This window comes from Salvelinus sp. IW2-2015, linkage group LG4p (assembly GCF_002910315.2).
Source record: "Salvelinus sp. IW2-2015 linkage group LG4p, ASM291031v2, whole genome shotgun sequence".
NCBI classification, from domain to species: domain Eukaryota; kingdom Metazoa; phylum Chordata; class Actinopteri; order Salmoniformes; family Salmonidae; genus Salvelinus; species Salvelinus sp. IW2-2015.
In genome coordinates this window covers 27,380,215-27,404,136 of record NC_036841.1, presented here as the reverse complement: position 1 = coordinate 27,404,136, position 23,922 = coordinate 27,380,215, and the positions used below count along the sequence as shown (strand labels likewise).

Here is a 23,922-nt window from a genome sequence, read left to right as displayed (position 1 = left end):
TGTTCATATCTGAACATTCTCAGTTAAAATGCTTATTTAGTGATAAATATGGCCCTGATGTCCCAGTCTAGGATGCTGCAGGGTCCACATGTCCTGGGTTATGACAAGCCCCTGATCAGACTATCATTCACCTCCTGTGTTGTGGGCACCGTCAGTCTGCCACTGCTTGGCTTAATTACCTGCATCTTCATCTCCTCCGTGTTCCATTTCCAGGACTCCACTGACACACATTGCAAGGTAATCAATCCTGTACCTTTTATTAAAAATGTAGCATGCATGCAAATACATGGTCTGACTGTCTTTTTTTTTTGGGGGGGGGGGGGTTTAGGTTACCAATTATCTGCCCTCCATTAGTGCCTCCATAAGCCTGAGCCCAGAGTGCCATATCTGGCGCTTCTGCATTGGCCTGCACTCTGCTCCCAGGTTCCTGGTGGCCGTGGCCTATTTTAACTTCTATAAGGGCCGCTTCTCCACAAGGTTCCTGGAGTGGCTGCTCAGCTGCCTCAACTTCATGTGTGCCATCACTGAGAACTTTGGCCTCTTGCTGCTCACCTACGTGTCATCCAATGAGACATACCGTGAGTGACCTTTGACAATTAGTCAGGTGGGAATAAATTGGCATAAGGCCTGCCCTACAGCATAATAGGCTGCTCATTTACATGGATTAATATGCTGCATGATATACAATTATGTTTTTGAACAAATGACAGAATTTTGTTTGCCTATTTCTTGCAGTTATAAATAAGGCCCTGAGTTTTTCCAGATACATGACCCGACCAGGAAAAACTATGGACCCTAGTTATAAACCATATAACCTGTATCAGTGAGTGTTATGACTAATACAGTTGTACTTGTATGCTTTTAGCTTTTATGTCCTTCTTTGTCCCATAGTTGTCCATAAAGAAGGTTTTGTCCTGTTCATTGCCAGTTCTGTTATCCACATGGTGTTAACCTGTCGCCTGTGGCTGGTTATAAAGAAGTACTCACTGATTCCTGAGGTAAGGCATCGTTACTTCCCTTCAGCCCTGTACTTGATCAGGAAATGTTGAAATTGCATGAAAGACAGAAATGTAAAGGGAAGTTAGTTGTTCGTTCAACTGAATGAAGAAGTGAGCTAACTATTTTGGTGGTATGATACAGTTTCCTGGTGAAGCAGGCAGTATAGTATAGTTCCTGTTAGTTGAGGGGCTTTTGGTGACTTTGTCTGCAATGTCGACAATGTTGACACTAGAGCCCTCTAGAGTAGAAGCCAACTACTGCAGCCTGATGAAACGGCATTGTCAAGTGCAGTTCAAAGCTGTGGGGAGATTCTCAAATGGTTTTGCTTGACTCTTCGCATCCTCTTCTCCGTCCTCTCCTTGCCACCTTTCTAAAACGGTCAAAGGTAATCGAGGAGAGTAGTGAAGGAGAGGAAACATGGAAACAAATGCACTTGTATGAAATTAAACTCTTCTTCTCCACTAGTACGTCATTTACAAATTACGTTTACAAGGGTGGAATCCTAAAATAAATGCAAATTATCTTAGCTAGTTGTGTGAGACATTTTATAGATAAAAGGGTAATTCGTGTATAAAACATTTTTCTCCTTTGAGAATACAACAGCTGTTTCAAAGGGAGTGCGGCAGATTTGAAAACACTTTGCACTACACATGAGTATCTTCGACTGTAGGAGGCAATTGAGGAGAGAAGCAAAGTTCTCTGTTCACATATCATTGAGTTGACACACTCGACCGATTATCGGTTTCCGGGTCACGGAGGAGAGGAGGACAGAGGAGTATAAGAGAAGACAGAATCTCCCTGTGTCCTTTCCTTTCACTCACACTGATGCATACTGCCTGGTGACTGAGCCTTTAGTGCTCCAGTCTATTGCATTTACCCATGTCAATCATTATAGCTAAATCTTATTTATATAGTCTCTCATTTTAAGTTCTTACTATATGGTTGAGGGACTTGAAGCACTGTTATTCTGTGTTAGGACTCTAGGAGAAATACCAGCATTTTGATCCCAACCAGATCGGTGGTATAGGGTGTTACTGAGGGTCTGTTCAGTCAGACTTGGAAGAAGCCTCTGGCTGTGTTTACACTGTCAGGACCTGGGCCTCTGTTCTGGAGGAACAGCTGTTTCCTGACCCAGTCTGGGTGCTGTGACCAACACACCCCTCCACACTCCACACAACTCATTGGGAGTGTAGGCTGTCATGTGCACCACACATGCACACACGCAGAGATTGTAGCAAGCACAAACACATTAACCTTGCTCGAACTTGGCTTGCACACTTACACTGGCACATAATGTATTCATTGCATATGGTATATACTTGCCTAGCCTGAGTACCAGTATCTTTATCTTACATTCCACTCCATGTCATTGCCAGAGACTGGCTTTCTGCCGTCTTCAAATATGAACATTCTCGAGAACAGAGGAGCTGATCCTGGTTGATGACCCTCACAGCTATCCTCCAATCGCATCGATTATCTGAATATTGGAACTCGTGTATCACTTTTTGTTCTCCACGGAACATGTTGGTAGTTATTTTTTTGTCCAGACATAACAAGTCCGTCAAAAGTTGCTAGCTCACGTCTAAATTCTCAAACTAAATACATACTGTAGCTACTTCAATTCCAAACGCAAAACCTCTTTGCTTTGATATTAAGCTTCAACATACAAAAACTTGCCTAGCTAACAGCAAAATATTTGTTTTTGATTCTAATTATATATTTTTTGAGGATCCACATGTTGTCATGGAAAATATTAATGTTATTTCCAACAACAATGAGCAACTCCGTAAATCCAGCTGCATTGCCGAAAGGCCAGTCTCTTGGTCGTCACTAGTTACCACAACCACAAAGTCATAAACCCCGCCTATTTCTACAATGACCTTCTTAAATCAGATTTTGAACCTAATCTTTTTCCTAGCCCTAACCTTAATTTAAGACAAAAAAGCACATTTTTGTTTTTAAGAATTTTTATGATGTAGCCAATGTTTACTTTGTGGCTGTGGTAACTAGTGGAAACCCAGTCTGATTTGGCAATGATATGGAGTGGCAAGGAGTGGAATGTTAGCTAAATATACTGGTTCCTGTAAGGGCTGCTGGACGTCGTTTGGAGATGTGCTACATACATGCTACATACAGCGGTGGAGGAAGGGGAGGACCATCCTCAGTGAATTTCATAAAAATTTAAATGTTGAAACATAAAAAAAACTAGCTAACAACCAATCAAACAAGCTAAGCGTCAGTATAGAGACAAAGTAGAGTCGCAATTCAACGTCTCAGACACAAGAGGTATGTGGCAGGGTCTACAGTCAATCACGGATTACAAAAAGAAAACCAGCCCTGTCGCGGACCAGGATGTCTTGCTCCCAGACAGACTAAACAACTTCTTTGCTCGTTTTGAGGACAATACAGTGCCACTGACATGGCCCGCTACCAAAACCTGTGGACTCTCCTTCACTGCAGCCGACGTGAGTAAAACATTTAAACGTGTTAACCCTCGCAAGGCTGCAGGCCCAGACGGCATCCCCAGCCGCGTCCTCAGAGCATGCGCAGACCAGCTGGCTGGTGTGTTTACAGACATATTCAATCAATCCTTATCCCAGTCTGTTGTTCCCACATGCTTCAAGAGGGCCACCATTGTTCCTGTTCCCACGAAAGCTAAGGTAACTGAGCTAAACGACTACCGCCCCGTAGCACTCACTTCTGTCATCATGAAGTGCTTTGAGAGACTAGTCAAGGACCATATCACCTCCACCCTACCTGACACCCTAGACCCACTCCAATTTGCTTACCGCCCCAATAGGTCCACAGACGACGCAATCGCAACCACACTGCACACTGCCCTAACCCATCTGGACAAGAGGAATACCTATGTGAAGAATGCTGTTCATCGACTACAGCTCAGCATTTAACACCATAGTACCCTCCAAACTCGTCATCAAGCTCGAGACCCTGGGTCTCGACCCCGCCCTGTGCAACTGGGTACTGGACTTCCTGGCGGGCCACCCCCAGGTGGTGAGGTAGGTAAACAAAATATTCTCCACCCCGCTGATCCTCAACACTGGGGCCCCACAAGGGTGCGTTCTGAGCCCTCTCCTGTACTCCCTGTTCACCCACGACTGCATGGCATGCACGCCTCCAACTCAATCATCAAGTTTGCRGATGACACTACAGTGGTAGGCTTGATTACCAACAACGACGAGACGGCCTACAGGGAGGAGGTGAGGACCCTCGGAGTGTGGTGTCAGGAAAATAACCTCACACTCAACATCAACAAAACAAATGAGATGATCGTGGACTTCAGGAAACAGCAGAGGGAGCACCCCCCTATCCACATCGACGGGACAGTAGTGGAGAGGGTAGTAAGTTTTAAGTTCCTCGGCATACACATCAAGGACAAACTGAATTGGTCCACCCAAACAGACAGCGTGGTGAAGAAGGCGCAGCAGCGCCTCTTTAACCTCAGGAGGCTGAAGAAATTCGGCTTGTCACCTAAAACCCTCACAAACTTCTACAGATGCACAATCGGACAGCTAGCTCCTGTCCTCCTCTGGGTACATAGACTTCAATACAAAACCTAGGAGGCTCATGGTTCCCTCCCCCTTCCATCGACTTACACAGTAATTATGACTACTTACGGAGGACGTCCTCCTACCTATCAGAGCTCTGCAGGATGAACTGACATGTTGTCCACACAATCAAAATGCCAGAGAATGAATCTAGTACTAAAAGCTACAGCTAGCTAGCACTGCAGTGCATACAATTTGGTGAGTAGTTGACTCAAAGAGAGAGAAAGACAATAGTTGAACAGTTAAGAACAAATTAATTTCTTCCAAAATTAAGGAGAAGCGCGAGAGAGAGAGAGAGAGAGAGAGAGTGAGAGAGAGAGAGATATTTGGTTGTATTTTGTTTTTCTTTTACTTAGCTTTACTTAGTTTAGCCTACTCAAACACCCGGCAAAAACAGAAATGAATGCTATGTTAGCTAGCTGGCTATGGCTATCCAACACTGGAACTCTTCCAAGTTAAGGTAAGCTTTTGATTTGTATAAATTTTTTGCCACCGGGGCCCGACTGTGTAACTGCTAAACTGCTTTCGGACTGTACACTGTACTGCATGATTCTAGCAGGTTTACTAACGAGTTAGTTCTAGTATCTATGATGACTAAGACTTGACAACGATCTAGGCTGTGTGTAACATTAGCGGGCATGATATGAAGGTTTGGCTTTTTCGCCTGGTCACAGACAGCTGATGTGTTGTGCACTGAAGTCCCCAAGCGGAAGGAAAAGGTGAGAGGAGGAGAGTGCGTAGATAGTTGCAAGAAGGAATTATGTATAGAATGAGCAAAGTGATCATGCTGTTTGTATGTGGCTGCTATGAAATTGAACTGTATTTGCGTGTGCTCAGGGGTGTATTCATTCCGCCGATTCTGTTGGAAGCAAACGTAATGAAACGGGATAAAAATACCAGAGTGTACAATGCGGTATTGAATGTGTCACTGTCTGTCACCTTGATTACTCTAATTACTCTAGACCTGTGCACCGACATGTAGTAGCCTAAACCTATCAATGTTACTGGGTGAATGGAATATGAATGACAATCGTCCAATAAGCTGTAATAGAAATAAGGCCATACTCATTATTTTTTATTTATTTTTATTAATCGTCTTCCCTGATCATGAATGGCACCGACCGCCATTGACATACAGTAGTATTAGGCTGCCACTGTCATACCATTTTTATGGGCAATTGCAGTTGGATAATGGTTTGATATGGGGCTTGTAATCGTGTGTCATGATAATCTATTGTGGGCATTTAAGGGTGGGACCAGTAAATAGAAAAAATGCTTTTGCTTGAGACGCTGCCAGTGATCTGCAGTATAAATAGTATTAGTGGAAGGATGTGGCTGAAACTGTTTTTACATCAGCTGCAATGTGTTACTGATGTCTCATCTCAATAGTTTCTCAGAGGGGGCTTGATTAAGACTGCTCATTGTGTTCCTCAACCTAGATAAATGAAATGTTTTTAATTGTTCAAGTTATAAAGTAGGCCATTGCAATCGCATAGTACAAATACACAGTAGTTAGGTACACAATATATATTTTTTGTATTGCAATCTTTCTCTATCAAATCGCTCTTTCTTTTTTCACACACAGGATGTGAAATCTTTCCACTGGAAAACCCGCTGCTTGATCCTCAACATCGCTTTCTGCTGCTTGGCTGCCTACTTTTACTGGAAACACAACATGTACTGTGAACAAGGGAGTAAGTATATTGTAGCATCAGTATGTTAAAGGTCATTACATTTACATTTAAGATCATACATATTCATCCTGGTCCCCCCGTGGGGAATGAACCCACAACCCTGGCGTTGCAAGCGCCATGCTCTACCAACTGAGCCACACGGGAACCGTCATGACCAGTCATTCTGAAAAGTACTTTTTCTCTCATGGCTAACTACCATGAAGTTTGAAATGACAGGCTGAGTGGGCGGGGAGATTATATTCATGAGCTCGCATTGACTGACAGCTCTTTGAAACGCCTATGTTAAGCAACTTGGATGCAGTGACCAGTGTTGCAGTAAAATCATCTAAAGGAAATTTGGTGAAACACAAAGTAACTCAAACATAATTGAAATTGCATCAATGATATCCTTGTTACAGTTGAAGTCGGAAGTTTACATACACTTAGGTTGGAGTCATTAAAACTCGTTTTTCAGCCACTCAACACATTTCTTGTTAACAATCTATAGTTTTGGCAAGTCGGTTAGGATATGTACTTTGTGCATGACACAAGTAATATTTCCAACAGTTGTTTACAGACAGATTATTTCACTTATAATTCACTGTATCACAATTCCAGTCGGTCAGAAGTTTACATACACCAAGTTGACTGTGCCTTTAAACAGCTTGGAAAATTCCAGAAAATGATGTCATGGCTTTAGAAGCTTCTGATAGGCTAATTGACATAATTTGAGTCAATTGGAGGTGTACCTGTGGATGTATTTCAAGGCCAGCAAGGCCAAACTTCAAACTCAGTGCCTCTTTGCTTGAATCATGGAAGAAAATCAAGAAATCAGCCAATCCTCAGAAAAAAATGTTGACTCCACAAGTCTGGTTCATCCTTGGGAGCAATTTCCAACTGCCTGAAGTACCACGTTCATCTGTACAAATAATAGTGCGCAAGTATAAACACCATGGGACCACGCAGCCGTCATACTGCTCAGGAAGGAGACTCGTTTTCTGTCTCCTAGAGATGAACGTACTTTGGTGTTGAAAAGTGCGAATCAATCCCAGAACAAAGCAAAGGACCTTGTGAAGATGCTAGAGGAAACAGGTACAAAAGTATCTATATCACAGTTAAATGAGTCCATATAGCATCCTAATGGCCGCTCAGCAAGGGAAGAAGCCACTGCTCCAAACCTCCATAAAAAAGCCAGACTACGTTTTGAACTGCAAATGGGGACAAATATCGTACTTTTTGGAGAAATGTCCTCTGGTCTGATGGAGGAAAAGGGGACGCTTGCAAGCCGAAGACACCATCCATCCGTGAAGCATGGGTTGGCAGCATACAATGATTTGGTGAGGAAGCGTTTGCTGACGAGAAGGAGTATCTTAGATGACTCTTCCAACATGGATGGCGTCAGAGCGCTGTCATAATAATGTATGTGGAATATTATTTTCCTCTCGCAGCACATTCCTCAAGCACACTCAGTTACTGACCAGGTGAGGACACTAGGTAAGTTAAAAGCTTGCTGAAAGATGTAGTATCATGATTTAAAATACTATAGCATGATACATCGCCGATTATAGAAATAACGAGAGACCCCTTAAACCAGACAGCTTGTAACTCCCAGTCCTTGTCACCTACTTCTGTGGAAGATCAACTGAGTACACCCCTGCGTCATGACCTAACACACTAAGAAAATTTGACATCAGATGTGCAACTATGTGTTGTGTCGTTGCCAAACTGAGCACTGACAGACAAAAAAGTTCGGACAACTAACATGGAATTTGGCTAAGCAACACGTTCCCTTAAAGGCGATGCTTTCTGGCAGGGTGGACACGCCCTTTTAGTATCCTTGCTTCCTGGCTGGAGGCTATTTTGAATGGCTTTTTTGACAATGTCGGGCGGTTGCATACCCACTAATGCGGTAGCAATAGAAGAGGGATACGTCGTCAACGCCAACATCAAGTGCGCTAGGATAAGTAACGGCCGCTGACTCCAGGATTGGCATCACTTGCGAGCTGTGGCAAGAAGGTTTGCTGTGTCTGTCAGCGTAGTGTCAGAGCCATGGGGCGCTACCTAGGACGAAGGCCAGTACATCAGGAGACGTGGAGGGGCGTAGGAGGGCAGACAACACAAGACAGTCAGGAGAACCGTCATCCGCCTTTTGTGGACTAGAGGAGCACCTCACTCAGTAAGCCCTGCACAAAAATGTACCTTCCAGCAGGAAGGCCACCAATTGCCATGTGTTGCTCAAAGAAGTCAACACTCCCATTAGGGTGGTATGGGAGCCGATCGTCCAGGGTGGGGGCTATACTGTTGCTGCAGCCCTCAGTGAACACCAGAGTGCTGCAGGAATTTGGATTCTGCATCGAGGAGAAAATCGGCAAGATAGATGTGTTTATGTAGAGGGGGGCCCAATTGTGCCGCACTGAGAGCGCTCTAGGTAGCTCGTCAAGATGAGAAGCAGGTTCCACACTGAGACAAAACGCATGAGAGACATGTGACAACGACACATGACCTGAGTCTGGCAAGATCTCGTGTTTGGAAGTACAGGTACTGCTGCTGCAACATTCTGCATGAAACGGCGCGATTTTGGCGGTGGTATTCAGTCTCGGTGTAGGAGTGGCAATCTTCTATTGTGGGGACGCGAGCCGAAAGTACTCCATGCTGCTCGCCAGGAGGTAGACTAGCTGCATTAGGTACTAGATGAGGCTACCTCCAGAGCCCTTTGTTGAAGCAATAGCACCTGCTGACACCATGTCGCTTTGTGCTGTGTGGCCCGTTCCTTCATGCGGGCCTTTGGCAGTGTGCTCCCATCGCGCTCTCATTCAACCACACCGGCGGAGGACGGCAAAGCGGCGCTGCGTGGGCCTAGTCTTTCAGAGCCAGCTGCACAAATGGCCTATCAAGCCAGGCCGACGACCTGTGATGTGTCCGGCAAAATCATAGTGGTTCAAAAGGGCTCTGAGGATCTCAATCTCGGTACCTCAAATTGGGCAGTCACAGGCATCTCTGGCGAGAGCATGGAATTCTGGCCTGCGTGCGAGCCACCCACAAGAACGCACATTCCTTCCTGCCTGATCCTCGGAAGCTATTAATACCGATGCCCACAACGGTTCTTCTTCGGGGCAAGGTGATGGTTGGCCAGGCCGCTACGCGATTCTTCACTCCGGCGTTCTCACCGCCTCTGTCCAAGTCTGGTCACCATGTGGACTCCTGTGCTCCGTTTGCCCGCTGCTTTTTCCATCCTGGACGCCAGTAGCGCCCGTGGCCTGCCTTTGGCCCTCTTGGGAGTTCTTGGCCGTCACCGCTATGTCCGCTATGCGGGAGTTGGGGCTCTACAGCCTCCCGCGACTTCGATGTGGTCGGCAGCCTCGTCCCCCTAAATCTCACGACTGGCATCTGTTTGCTGCCGTTTGAAGCTCCACGTGTTCCTTTGGCATCTGGCGGTGAGTCTTTGCTCGGGCTCTGGGACGTCGCTCCCTCCTTCACCCAGGCGGAAGAGTTATGACTCGTCCTCACACTAGCCAACGCCGTGTTTTCTGCGCTCGCCACAACGCGCTCTACACCGTTCTGCTAGTATCTGAAGGCCTAGTCTTCTGAGTGAGAGCTCTGGTCGTGGCCCACGTCACACGTAGACGCACACATGAAACTTGCACCAGCATGCGCCTACTCAGACAGTAGCCCCTCGGAAACACCTCAGCCTCTCTCGCCCTTGGTGTGGGTGATCGCTTTCGTGCTCCTGCTATCCGAAGGCTACGAAGATTGGAGCGGCACTGACCGGCTTACACCGGTGCCCAGACTCCGCCGGCACCTCGGAATCAGCCGGTGGTCCTTGTGTCCCGCCTGCCATGCCTGGATCGCTCCACATTTAATATGGGGGTGTCTTGCTACTGCTCTCCATTCCCCATGATGGTTGTGCTCTCCATTTTTGACCCCCCCCCTAGTGGGCCCTTTCTTGTCCTACGTGTTGCTTCCACGGTGGGCACCAGACTGCTACTGCTTTTCCCAGCGGATGCACTTCAATAGTATGGTGTTCCTTGTGTCTGTTTATACGTGTTTCCTTTCTTTTTTTGCGCCGTGTATGTCTCTTCTCTATCTTACTCCCCGTTTCACTCCTCATTGCTGTCTGGCTGCTGTTGCTTCACTCCTCCTCTTTTCCTGGCCTCCTGAGCCCTCCTTTTTGTGCCGTGCCCCCGTCCTCTTTGCACGCCCAGCCCCCCACACTGCCTGCTGCTGTCCCCTTTTCACTATAGGGCTAATTACCCCGGACTCTGTGGTGGTGTGTCTGCGACACTTACATGCCAAAGCTGACCCCGACAGATTTTTTTCCTCGTCCGTCCTGCCCACTGTCGGCCTTTCTCCCCCGTACGCAATATTTGTCACCCCAATGTCGCAGTTCACAGACCTGGCTAGATCTAGGTTTTTGTATGGACTGGAGTTAGGCACAAGTTCCGTAGGGCTCTTCGGTGTGAGCGGCCTACGTTAACAAGTGTGCTGTTCGTTCTCGTATGCTCTTTCACACTAGGTGTGAATCTATACGGCTTTGTGTATTCCCTGCTTTCTAATCGAATTCACCCCGGTGTCAACTTTGGCTGTTGTGTTGCTAGAGGCTTGCTCTCCACACACTTATGCTCCCCACACAACGTCCGTATCCTCCTCTACACGACGAGACACTCTGATTTCACAGGATCTACCTTTCGCCGGTTGCATCCTGCCTGGCTGCGATGGTCTGCATGGTATTTTCTTCTTGCGCTTCTTGTTTGTAACACGCTGACGCCGTGGTACGTTCCGGCCGTTTGGTACCTTGGCTACTCCCAGGCACTGATACCCGCTTTGGCTGGCTGGTGCACCACTTTTTCTTTCTGCGGTATTGGCTGAATTTCTTCTTTTTGCTTTCTGCCTGCTGTCGCACACGCGGCCCTTGCGTATCAGAGGAGCCTACTGAGCATAATCTCCTTCAACGGATTGACGCTTCCTTGCTCTCACTTTTGCTTCCTTCGCTTCTCAGAACAAGCGTTCTCCGCCCTGTGGCCCTGTTGCACTTTATTCTGAGGATTTTTCCGCTGTTTCCGGCCCGTCACACAATATGGTTCTGTCCTTCTGCCAGGGAGGACCTTGGACAACATTGGTGCTAATTCCAGGAGGCACTTCTACCTGCCTCACTTAGTCTGTCCCCTAAACCGACTAGGGCCTTCTTACTTGTGGACGTTCCCCACGTACAACTCTACCCTCATCACCGTAGCCGTTGCGCAGTACCTCGTCCGGCTTGTTTCATCCCCGTAAAGTGTCGCGTAGGTCGGTCAAGCCGCGAGGTTTCACCTAACGAATTGGCACCAATCACGTGCAACAACACTCTGTCCCTCTGCACTTATCCCTGTCCAATGGCTATACTTGAACTGCATAATTTCCACCTTCTTGCGGAGTGATGGAATTCAGACACCATCGCTATTCCTTTCAGCTGTGATTGTCCTCCTGCAACACCAAGTGCTGAAAAGGTCACCAAGTTTCATACACTCGGCGTTTTCCACGCGCTGTCGTCACCCGCCGCGTCTCCTGCACTGATCTCTGCTGCCACCTGCCCTCAGCCTTCTTTCCACACTTCTTGTCAGGTTCGCCAAGCGCGCTCCAGCGTCCTATATCCCCTGCCTAGGTATTGACCGGTTCCGTGTGGTTCCAGTGGCTCGACATTGCCTCAGCGCTTGCCCACGCCGGTTGTGGGTTCCTTCCGGGGGACCCGCTGCTGGTTTTGGCTCGAAGGCTGGTACTTGCGGCCCTTTCCCTATCGCAGTGCGTCGCTTACAATTTTATCCAATTTGTCTTCAGGACTCCTGCGTGTGTGTATTCCAGTGAACGTGCGACACGGCCGCACTAGAGCAGTCGTTGGGACTCTTCCGCAGGGAATACCGGGTATTTTCCCACGTGGACCGCATTTCCACTCTCCACTGTGATCGGTGAGCACGCATCGAGACAAGCTCTCATTGGATCGCGACGAGGCATTGCGCCTCAACAAATCAGCGAACTCAAAACTTGTAGTCGCTACTAGCCTACTACGTGTCTTAAAAGTGTCACTATGCGAATTGCTCATGGAACTCCTTATCTTACCCTGCCCAATTACCCCTTTCACTTATCTCGGTTCGGAACACGCCTGACGCCGTCCTTCTTCATCCAGCCCCCACTGGCTGCTTGCATTGCGCACTGCGCCCTCACGATCCACAACCCCTTGCCGCTGCTGTACCCCGTTTCAGGTCCCTCCTTACGACGCCTATCACTCTCTTTCCTCCATGCCGCTCCCTGGCGCCGATTCAAGCCAACTGCCTTGTTTTTCTCTGTCCTCGTCACCTTCCACTTGCCCCTGGCCTTTCATCTGCCCCGGCTTCCGCGCCCATTCTTCAACTCCCTCTTCAGGCCGAGCATTGCTCTCCCGTGGGTGCGTGGCCGCTCTCACTGACATCTTGCGCTCGGTGTCTCCTAGGTGTCGGCTGCCTTGTTCCGGCTCCGGTGGACGCTCTGCTCCTGCCCACTCCCTATTTCCCCACTCATCGAGTTGGCAGGCCTTCTTTCTTTCGCGCTCAATCTATTGCGTGCCCGCTCGTCTATTCATAGTCTCCCCTAATCCCCCCGTAGACATCTGGTTGTAGGCGCTCTGCATCCTGTCGGTGCCCAGGTTCGCGTCATTGCGCGTCATCCGGTGCAGCCCGTGCCCATCAGTCCATGCCCAAAGAGATGCCTGCCATTATTGTCCCGCCACTGCTAGGCTTTTTTCTCATCAGCCCTGTTTCCTTCCCCCTTTGCTCGTCTCCCACGCACGGACGGCCTAGCCTCCCCTGTCGCCGCAACAACGGCCGTCCCTCCGTTTCCTATTAAGTCAAGCCGGCCCTCCTCCCCGCCTAGCTCAACTCTATTAGGCTCACCTCTGCTCACATGCCATACTGCTTCTCTGCCCACCTCATGCTCTGCTCTTCTCTCCAGGTCCAACAATTCCACATGGGGTTGTGGACTATCTGTTGAAGTTTCTGCTCAACACGATGCTCTCGCTCGCCAGCTCAGGCCTTGTCTGACAATCTCGCGACCCAGCTTCTCCCAGGCAGCCCCCCTCCAGTCTCTCCTCTCTCTCGTCCTGCAAGGCTTGGCGTCACTGACCCGACCAGCTGCTAGGCAAACTCGGGCACTGACGGGTACGCACCCCGAGGAGTGGATAGTAACAGCTGAATGAATAATGATATTTGTCATGCGTATGGTTAAATACTGCCCATAATAGCCTGTAATGATGAATATTAGTTCTTTCAACACAGAAAAAGGTTACTTTAATAGCATTAGTCCTACTCATCCGATTGAGTGCATTTGGTTATTCGATGCCATTCATCGGCATACACAACGTCCCTTAGCCCGGCCCCTGGTGAGTCCGGCGTTGCCTCCAGCCACCCGGCTCGCCCGGCGTCGTTTTGGTGTACCCAGGCGGGCGTTGGCGAGCTTCCTCCGGTCATGCACACCGAGCGCCCAGACGAGCTCATGCGGCGCCTGATCAGTCGAATATCCACCCCCCCAGCAGACGGAAATGAGAATCAGCGCGGATCCATCCGAGCCCACGAACGGGAAACCGGGGCTGTCTGCCCCTGCAGGTATTTGGAAGAGGACGGCTGCGGCCAGCGAGCTGAAAGGAGATTGTTCCAGGGAGCCGGAGCCCAAATGGCGTTCAGCGCGGGTATATCCCGTTATTCGAGAGTCAAGTCGAAGTAATTTTGTTGCGTAATGGAATTGGCAACCGAAAATTTTCTCGAGTCCTGCTCTCCTAAATTTGCGCCTAATAGACCACCCACATCTATGGGTTGTTGCGCTGTCGACGGACTGCTGATACGGCTACCCACCGGCGTGCTAAACCTCGACTAATAGAACTAGGCTACAAGCCGAAATGATCCCGGCGCCCCCCCCCTATCAGATACGTGTGATACCCCAACATCTTTGTCTGAGTTGCGCTCATTTTAGAAATGGAATAACATGCTTATAGTACTGTGCCAGTGACCATGGAAGCGGCTTGTAATTACTGTATGCCGACGAAGAGGACCAGGGGAGATGTTGCCTGTGGAACATGGGGGTTGCTAGGTGGGATGCGTCGTGTCGTGATCCTCTGTCGCATCTGTTTTTTGTTTTTTTTATAGATCTCATGCCAGGCAAAGCCATCTGACGCTTGATCAGGGAGCGGAACATTAACATGAGGCAATTGACTTACCTTTGATACACATCTAGACTCCATAAATTAGCTACAACGTATAGGTCTGAACCTGCGTTTTAGTTATAATATATCTTACCATGTTTACTGTCCACGAGAATATGCAATAGCCTCATCAAATCAAAGGAATGACGATGATTTATTGTAAAACTCAGGCTGAAGCGAATATGGGGTGCGATCAGTTGCTGTTTCTTAATGATAGTATTCATAATCACAAAACGATACATAAGTGACCTTTCATAGCATTTTGCTTGGAAATAGACATGCTACATCATTATATTCCTTTAGTGCCTTTTATTTGCCACCGGACAATTCAGGCGAACTGTATTTGGAAGCAAAATTGCAACAAGCCCCTCTCTATTCACAGATTCCAATATAAGGCATCAAATCCCTCTCTCTGTCTTTGTCCTCTCTACGTCTTAGCTGTCCTTCTTTGAAAGTGTTTCCTAAAGCAAGCTATATAGCATGGCTCTCCTATAATAAGCTATATACATTGCACTTGTAGCCAATCAGATAGGACTCGCGACAAGACATTTTGTCAGAGTGTTCTTCATGTTCCACTTCATCTAACTCTAATATTAGTAGAATTTACAACAGAGCCGTGTCGTCTTTCTCTGAGGATCGAGGGCATTTCATGCCTTTGGTCAGTCTAGAACTGCCATACATGCGAGCCATTCTATCTTATTGATCTGCCAACGTATCTGACAGCCACCAGCAGAAGTCCCAGAACTCAGACCCAGTCAGTCAAATTGCGAGCTGACTTCCATTGATTGCAATGGCACAATGGATTTGAGAAGTGAGTGTTGTTTTGTTGTGGGTTTGTCGAAGGTGGTGCAGTGAATGCTATAGCCATTCACTCACACCGTTAGCAAGTCAATGCATCACTCTGTATATCCAGGTGTGTTGTGTGTGTTGTTGGTGTGTGTGTGTGTGTGTGTGTGTGTGGCTTGTGTTGTGGTGGTGTGTGTGTGGTGTGTGTGTTGTGTTTGTGGTGTGGTGTGTGTCGTGGTGTGTGGTGGTTGTGTGGTGTGTGTGTGGTGTGTGGTGTGTGTGTGTGTGTGTCAGTGGGCATAGACGACACAGTTCTGGAGCAGTTCTTTGCCTGCTTGAAGTGATCGCCTTCTCTACAAATTTCCACAAAGTAAGCCACCACCAGCCGCAGACTCCCCTTCATACAAACCATCTCCTTCTTCATTGATATCGTGCCATCCTGCAGAGCGACCACAAAACGATATTTTGTGAAAAGGGGTGCTATCAACAGAGCACATTAAATAGAATAAATAAGTCAAAGAAAGTTAATTGATTTAAGTGGGACAGTACTTACAGAGGAAGCATACTTCTATTAGTGAAGCCCCGCCATTGTTTGTTGCCGAACTGGAAGACAACGTCATTCGGCCTGGCGCAAATCGGACAAAGGAGGAGATGAAACAAATGGGTACAAATATTCATGTTAGACAACACTTCTTGGGCCTCGGGTGCAGTGGCTCGAGGGCCACTGCATCGCAGTCGTCTCGTGTTGCGCACCAGAGACTCTGGGTCCGCGCCCAGCTCTGTCGCAGCCGGCCGCGCCACGGGAAGGCCGTGGGGGCGGAGCGCAATGCCAATTGGCCTAGCGTCGTCCCGGTTAGGGAGGGTTTGGCCGGTAGGGATATCCTTGTCTCATCACGCCCACACAGCGACTCCTGTGCGGGGCCGGGCGCAGTGCGCGAGCTAACGCAAGGTAGCCAATTGGACCTAGCGCCACCGGGTAGGGGAGGGTTTGGCGGTAGGGGATAGTCCTGTCTCATCACGGACCCGACCTAGCGACTTCACCTGTGGGGAGCCGGGGCGGCAGTGCGCGGCCTAGCCATAGTGTAGCCGCAGGTGCAGGCGGTGTTCCTTCTCGTGACACATTGGGTGCGTGCTGGCGTTCCGGGTTGGAGGCGCGCCGCTGGTGCTTAAGCAAAGAGTGCGGCGCTGGTTGGGTTGTGTTTCGGAGCGCGATCGCGCTTTCGGACCTTCGTGCTCTCCGAGCCCGTACGGGAGTTTAGTGAGAGCAACATGACAGTGAATTACTGACATTGGATACCACGCAATGGGGAGAAGAAAGGGCGGTATGGATTTAAAAAAGGAAAAAGAAACACCTTCTTGAACCAGGTGGAAAAACCCAAGCCATCATACTCCAGATCTGTGAGTGTGGGTCATACATGTCCGTTGGCAATGCCTTCGATAGCAGGGAAGGCGAAGCTGAAATCTATCCAGCGCTCCGTCCAGTCGATTGCTCTTGTTTGTCCTGTTGCGCAGTATAGTACAGCGAACACTCCCAGAGCTGGCCAGCAGGCAGCGAGTACCGCCCGACGAGATGAAGCTCCAACCTCCTGTGTTTGTGGTTCGGTGCTGCTTGTATTGCGACTATAAGGGTCCACAGTTAGCACAAGGGTTGCTCAGCCAGACCTGGTGATGGCATGCTCAGCCATGGCGAAGAAAATTATATGTGTTTGGTCTTACCTGTTAGTGGGGGGTTTTTGCGTTCACCACACCGGCACAGGAATCCAGATGTAAGCCCAATGTCAATCCCAGGGCCAGCCCCATGTGTATCCTTTGAAGCCCCAAATGATAATCTTAGAAACCACATCTCATGAACAACAACCCTCGTGCAATAATACAATATGACAGAATGATATACAGGTAACTGGCAAATAAACGAAACCACACCAAATAAAGTGTCTTAATACCCGTTGGGTACCACCACGAGCCCGAACACGCTCCAATGTGCTGTTGGCGATAGGAAGGGATGCGACAACAGACAAAATCCCAGGCAGTTTGGTGGTGGGTGTGTTGAGGCGGGGTGAGGGAGGAGAGGAGAGCGAGGGCGGGCAGGCGTCACTGTACTCCAGAATCTCCCCTAAGTGTTCAACTTGGGTTCAAAATCTTGTGACTCGAATGCACGCGTACACCGATCGCAAACACAACACTTTAAACCCGCCTATGCTCCGTTGAGACCGCCTTTCAAACGTCACTACTCGGAGATCTCTTCTCTGCCATGGTAGCCATAATAATGGCAACTGGGCATTTTTTATACTGGAACCTTGAACGCAGGATGCGGCTGTTTAATCTTGCTAAATAAACGTCAGAACCATACCTGTGTGTGGTGTGTGTACGGTTTTGTGTGATGGCTGACCGATACTCATTAGAGAGTGGACTGTCAACATTGAAGCGTGACCAAACTGCTTCCCACCGTCTTCACATCCACATTTGGTTTCAGTTGCCTCAGGTACGTGCCTCACGCCTTCATGAATGACTACCATCTGCATGGACAGAAACAGGGTAATGGAATATAACGGCATGTTAACATGAACTGGCCACCAGGAGCATCACTCATCATGGTTCGGCATCATCCCCAAGTAGACACAGACAGGTCAAGGCAGGTTTTTGATAGAGTTAAGAACAGCAGTGGTGGGAAGTCAGTGGTGTAAGGTTGGGTCTTACGGAAAGACTCGGTTTGTCAGCTCCAGAACGCAGGGCAGGTGTGCCCTTGGTGGAGGGCTCGATGAGGATTCAGCAACCAGCCTTGTATTTTGGCTGTGTCCTGGTGCTACTCGGGGGGAGGCGCAGGATGAGGAGGTGTGGGAGCGTGGGCAGAAACTGGAGCCCAAGGACGAATAAGACTGGGAACCAATCAGAAATGCATTCTATGCTGGAAGAGTAGGATTCCAGAGGCCAATTTGATGGCTTGAAAATCTTATGATGCATTGATACTGCATCGCCTACCTGCATGCTTGTAAGTAAAGTGTTACCGTTTGGGTTAGTTTAAGTCAGACCTAGCTGTACAGTAACATGCATTTAAATGTTCAGTGTGTCACCTCTCTCTGTCCCAAGGTGTGGTATGGATGGGGTTGCGGTAGTGGGTCTGTGCTCAGCACTGGCTTCAGCTCCCAGTCGAGACTGTCAGCGCTCAGGGTTTTCTGCAAGTGTAATGGCCAGTCACACAGTACCTATCTCCCAGGTACGACTATAGTAACGCTGCCACAAAGCAAGACCAGCCATGGCATGTCACTAACAAGCAACCACAATAGAGGAATCATTATGCTTCTCTCTGTGCGTTCGTATGTGTGTGTGTAAAGTACTGGACAGTTTGCTGACAAGGAGGTTTGAGAAAATTATGATCATCAACCTGAGACATGAGTGCTTTCCCGAACCCGCTCTCTTGCACCCAACACCACGAACACAAAACAATTTCAATGTCCAGCTCATTTAGCAGACCACACTCTTTCTTCGCCAGAACGAAAATACAGAGCGAATTTGGGGAAGTGTTTTGCAACAAAGGGTATATCGAACAGGTATTTTTTTCACCTAGTCGCTCCGGGGGATTCAAAGCCAGCGTACCTTTCGGCTATGCGGCCCAATGCTCTTAAACATAGGCTGCTACATCTGGACTTTTCCAGTGCTTGCCAGTGTCCTGACCAGTGGGATTGCATCAACATGAACATGCATGTACACACGTGCCAGTACTGTGATGGTTGCGGCTGATGTTGCGTTGCCGATGGTGGCGCCAGACATCCCCGTGCGTCAGGTTGTTGGAGAAAGATCTTCACCGCCTATCGTCCTTTGCCACTGGCTTCAATGTCACAAAGTCAGCAAACCTAAAATAGCAACACCGGACACCCACTAAGTTGGAGCACATATTCCTTGTAGTACAGTTTACCCCTTTTCGTGATATCCATGTAGTACAGTCTTCGTCCCTGCGCTGCAACTCCCGCTAGAGGTGTGAATGGGACCAGAGGGAACATCCAGCCTGGCCATGGCCCTCCCCTGACGGCGACGATGCTTGGCCAATTGGGCGTCGTCTGTAGTGCACTCCCTCAAGCACTCGATGCCTACTAGACCGGCTGGCCGATGCCACCTGGAGCGCCTCAGCATCGCAAAAGTGCGCACTGTTGGTGATTGAGGTGGTGGGTTGTACCGATATAAAAGGTATATCCTGCACCAGGCATCTCCTCCCCCAGTGTATCCGAGAAGGTGGGAAGGCACACTCTGTTATGTACCACGCCAACTCGCACACGGGGATGTAAGGGCGGCACAGTGGCCCCTGTGTGGTAGGATCTCCACATCAGCTGTCTGCCATCCTGTAGTAGTCAAGGACCAACAATAGATTGTTGAAGTAGGATTCCACATGTATCTTGTAATCTCGTTCACTATCTTGTTATTTGTGAGAGGTATATAGACACGGAACAGTGTTTGAAAGAGCACCGGAGCTTCTGTTTAATACGACTAGCACAACAGCTCACCCCAACAAACCCATGCAGTATCCCCACGAGACATCCACCAGAGGGCTGCTGTCACCACTGACCCCAAGTCCAAAACAGAACTATGGGAAGGTGACCAGTAACATAGAGCCCACGATACATGGAACTCTCTTAATCCAGCATTCAGGTAACTGCCTGCAAGCTGTAGCAATCCAGATTGTGAAAAATAATATAAGAATACCCTTATGGGAACAGCAATGTCGACTGTGAAACACACCAACAATAGGCCGCCGAACTATACACTCACATGATAGACTATACGCACACACCACACATCATCGGGATTTTGCCATTTGGCCCATTTTTTTTCGGCCTTTTGCCTTGAGGTGCGCAGCAGTGTGTTGTGAAATCCTGTATGAACGTATTGTAGAGTTTTCAAAAATTGTATACGCTGCCTTAATTTTGCCATACCCCAGAAAGAGTAACGGGTCGCTAATAAATCAAACAAAGATCTCCCTTTTGTCCGTTTCGCTATTTCTCCTCTTCTCTCCGTCTCTCCACCATCACTGGTCTGCCAGTGTGTGGTCTGTTTTTGGCCCAGTGTTTGGACGGACTGCCAGTTAGTGTGGGAGCCCAGCGGCAGTGCCAGTGGTGGTGTAGGCCGCATTGGCTCGGCCTTCAAAGGAGGCACTTATTGGGCAGGTGCATGGGCGTTCCAAATGTCACGCTCATCTAGTGAACCCGCCCGTCAAAGCGGAGCGCAACCTGCTTCACAATATCAGCTGTGTGATGCTTTGCTGAATCAAACGAAGACGGAAGAGGGGGAGCAGGGGTGGAGAGAAATGGAGTGTCCTGATCAATGTCAACCATGAACAAGACATAATTCTATTTTTGTTATTATTCCATGTTTATGTGTCCTGACCTGAACAGCTGTATTGAACCCACTCATACCTGGAAGCTATTAGCTGCTCAGATACTGGACAGTGCCCCTCATGGCCCAGAAAGTTTGCCAGTGGCACGGTGCGGCTCATACGCAGACTCGGCACGCGTAGCATCAACGTCTCTTAACATCTGAGTGCCACCTGAGAGAATAGAGAGAGGGGGTAGGTAACCCGGAGTGGGAGTTGAGACGAGAAGGAATAAAAATCAGTAGAGAGGAATGTGAGAGGAAAGAAAGGGATAGATACGGACGTGGAAAGTGGTTCATTGTGTCAGGATTACTCTCTGGAAGTCAGAAGGAGGCCCTTCATCCTCACCGTCTCAGGCCCATAGATGCTTATAATAGAAGACAGGCAGTCGATGTCCGGCAGGTGCCTGGCTGACGGTAACGAAAAAGACGCGCCAGACCACACCTCGCTACGACACAGGGGCTCCATACGTCTAATCAGAAAGGCTTTTACCTGTAACAAGACATGAATTTAATTAAGGCCGTTAATAGACATCTAATGAATTATATGAGTCGGTCCATTGGTTACATAGAAGACGCAGAGAAGCACGTTGGATTATGCTACGATGTGAGAAGTAACGACATGGTAAGAACATTAAAATGGTAGTGGTTATGTGAACCTCCCTGAGCTATTCTATGCAGGTGTAGTCATGTAGACCCGGGAGCCAATGGCATGGTCCATCCCTGTGAAGCAGGGCCTCAGTTCAAGAGTTGTCCGTTTGATCCTGGTACCCTAGCCACTCAGGTCTCGCTCTTGCTAAAGTGGTATCAATCTACAGAGCGTCAGAAGCAACAAAGTCATATCAGCAGAAAATTCAAACTAAATAAAACATATACTACTACAGGATGTTTGGTGTGCGCCAACTGAAATTACCAAATGGATATCACAGCTAGTAAGCAATATGTGGGTCAACTCGAAACATAAATTCTTCGCTGTGGGAGCAGGATTGGGGAAATACTAAGCGGTGAAGTTGCTGGTAGACTACGAACATCCTTCACAGATATTTGCTGGCAGCATGGGGCACAACTTCTCCAGCATGCGCAGGCCAGACAAGATCTCCATCTTGGAAGAGAGGAAGGAGTCGAAAGAAAGAGTAATTACCAAGAGAAGGAGTAACACATGCATTCAGCAAAATCGAATTACAATCTACTATGGGGTAGTAGATAGATACAAGAAGATTACTGGCACAGAACAAGGTCCTCAAAACCCAAACCATCAGTCATGTCTTGAATGGGTATCGCATACCTGGAAGCGTGACCTGCTCCGATGTAACACCTGCGCCTGCGGTACACCAGTACAGATCCTGTTTTCCCACTGAACTCCTCAAAGCCTGGGCAGACTGCCCAACCGAGGACGTGTCACCTCACCCGCGATGGACCACGCGTCACTCAAGGAGGAGAAGAACGGGGAAGCAAATGAGGTGTCAGAGGTAAACGACAAGGAGACGGCAGATGTCCTGAACTGTAGGAGGACATAGGTTTTTGGGTTCAGGGATGTTAGGTTTCTGTGCAGGTGCGCGAGGCTGGTGTTACCCGGTGTGATTGCTCTTGCTGGATCAGAGTAGGGAGAAGTGTAGGTGCAGCTGGCCCCGAGGGGCCAGGCAGAGCGGGTGCGTGTCTGTGCCTCAGTCAAGCTGCTAGCCCTGGCTTCAGCTAACAAACCGGACTTGTCTAGGGCAAGAACAGAGAGATGGCAGAGTTGGAGGTCTGTCACTATATTCTGAAAAAACACCACAAACAAAATTACAGCTGACCAGACCATGGCCACTCATACTTAATAGTATTTGATATGCACACAAGCATAACACACCAGCACGCCATGCACGACGAACAACACACTCCGCCTGACCAAAGAGTTACCTTCTGGGGGTGTCATTTGAGCACCCACTGCTCTGGCTTTCCAATGCTGCTGGTCTGTCCACCACGAGCCTGCCCCTCATAGGAGAGTCCCCGCACACACAACACAGACACAATGCTAAGGAGACATGAATTCCCACCAAGAAAAAATTGGGACAATCAATATATCCTTAAGTGTCGATTCGGAAGTTTACATACACTTAGGTTGGAGTCATTAAAACTGTTTTTCAGCCACTCACACAATTTCTTGTTACAACTATATGTTTGGCAAGTCGGTTAGGATATGTACTTTGTGCATGACACAAGTATATTTCCAACATTGTTTACAGACAGATTATTTCACTTATAATTCACTGTATCACAATTCAGGTCGGTCAGAAGTTCATACTACACAAGTTGACTGTGCCTTTAAACACTTGGAAAATTCCAGAAAATGATGTCATGGCTTTAGAAGCTTCTGATAGGCTAATTGACATAATTTGAGTCAATTGGAGGTGTACCTGTGGATGTATTTCAAGGCCAACTTCAAACTCAGTGCCTCTTTGCTTGACATCATGAGAAAATCAAAGAAATCAGCCAACCTCAGAAAAAAATGTTGACCTCACAAAGTCTGGTTCATCCTTGGAGCAATTTCCAACTGCCTGAAGGTACACGTTCATCTGACAAAAAATAGTGCCAAGTATAAACACCATGGACCACGCAGCCGTCATACGCTCAGGAAGGAGACTCGTTCTGTCTCCTAGAGATGAACGTACTTGGTGTGAAAAGTGCGAATCAATCCCAGAACAACAGCAAAGGACCTTGTGAAGATGCTAGACAGGACAAAGAGTATCTATATCCACAGTTAAATGAGTCCTATATCGACATCACCTTAATGGCCGCTCAGCAAGGAAGAACACTGCTCCAAACCCCATAAAAAGCCAGACTACGTTTTGAACTGCAAATGGGGACAAATAGTCGACTTTTTGGAGAAATGTCCTCTGTCTGATGGAGAAAAGGGAGGAGGGAGCTTGCAAGCCGAAGAACACATCCCATCCGTGAAGCAGGGGTTGGCAGCATCATGTTGTGGGGGTGCTTTGCTGCAAGGGATTGGTGCACTTCACAAAATAGATGGCGATCATGAGGAAAAAATATGTGGTGATATATTTGGAAGCAAGTCACATCTTCGAAGAAGCGTCAGTGAAGTTTAATGAGCTGGTCGCAATGGGGTCTTCCCAAATGGCGAAGGACCGCCGTAGCAGTACCTTCCACAAAGGTTTGTGGAGCAGAATACGGCTTTAAGGACAACAAGTCAAGGTGTTGGAGCTGGCCACACAAAGCCCTGACTCAATCCCATGAATTTGTGGGCGAGAATTGAAAAGCCGGTGTGCCGAGCAAGGAGACTAAGAAACCTGATCAGGTTACAACTCTTCAGGAAGGAATAGTCAAAAGCGGCCGAACC

The 23,922-nt window shown here is 48.3% G+C and overlaps 1 protein-coding gene across 3 annotated transcripts in view; it reads left to right on the top strand.

The window, feature by feature from the left end:
• LOC111960785 (post-GPI attachment to proteins factor 2-like) overlaps positions 1 to 23,922 on the top strand; it is a 29,499-nt gene that overhangs the window by 574 nt on the left and 5,003 nt on the right. The window contains exons 2-5 of one of the 3 annotated variants that reach the window (XM_023982990.1): positions 72 to 237; positions 329 to 578; positions 892 to 998; positions 6,151 to 6,259. In XM_023982990.1, coding sequence (XP_023838758.1) covers positions 73 to 237; positions 329 to 578; positions 892 to 998; positions 6,151 to 6,259 — 631 coding nt within the window. In that variant the 5' untranslated portion in view covers position 72. Of the gene's footprint in view, positions 1 to 57; positions 238 to 328; positions 579 to 891; positions 999 to 6,150; positions 6,260 to 23,922 lie in introns of those variants that run through there. The other 2 variants (XM_023982989.1, XM_070439289.1) reach the window with 2 other exon arrangements.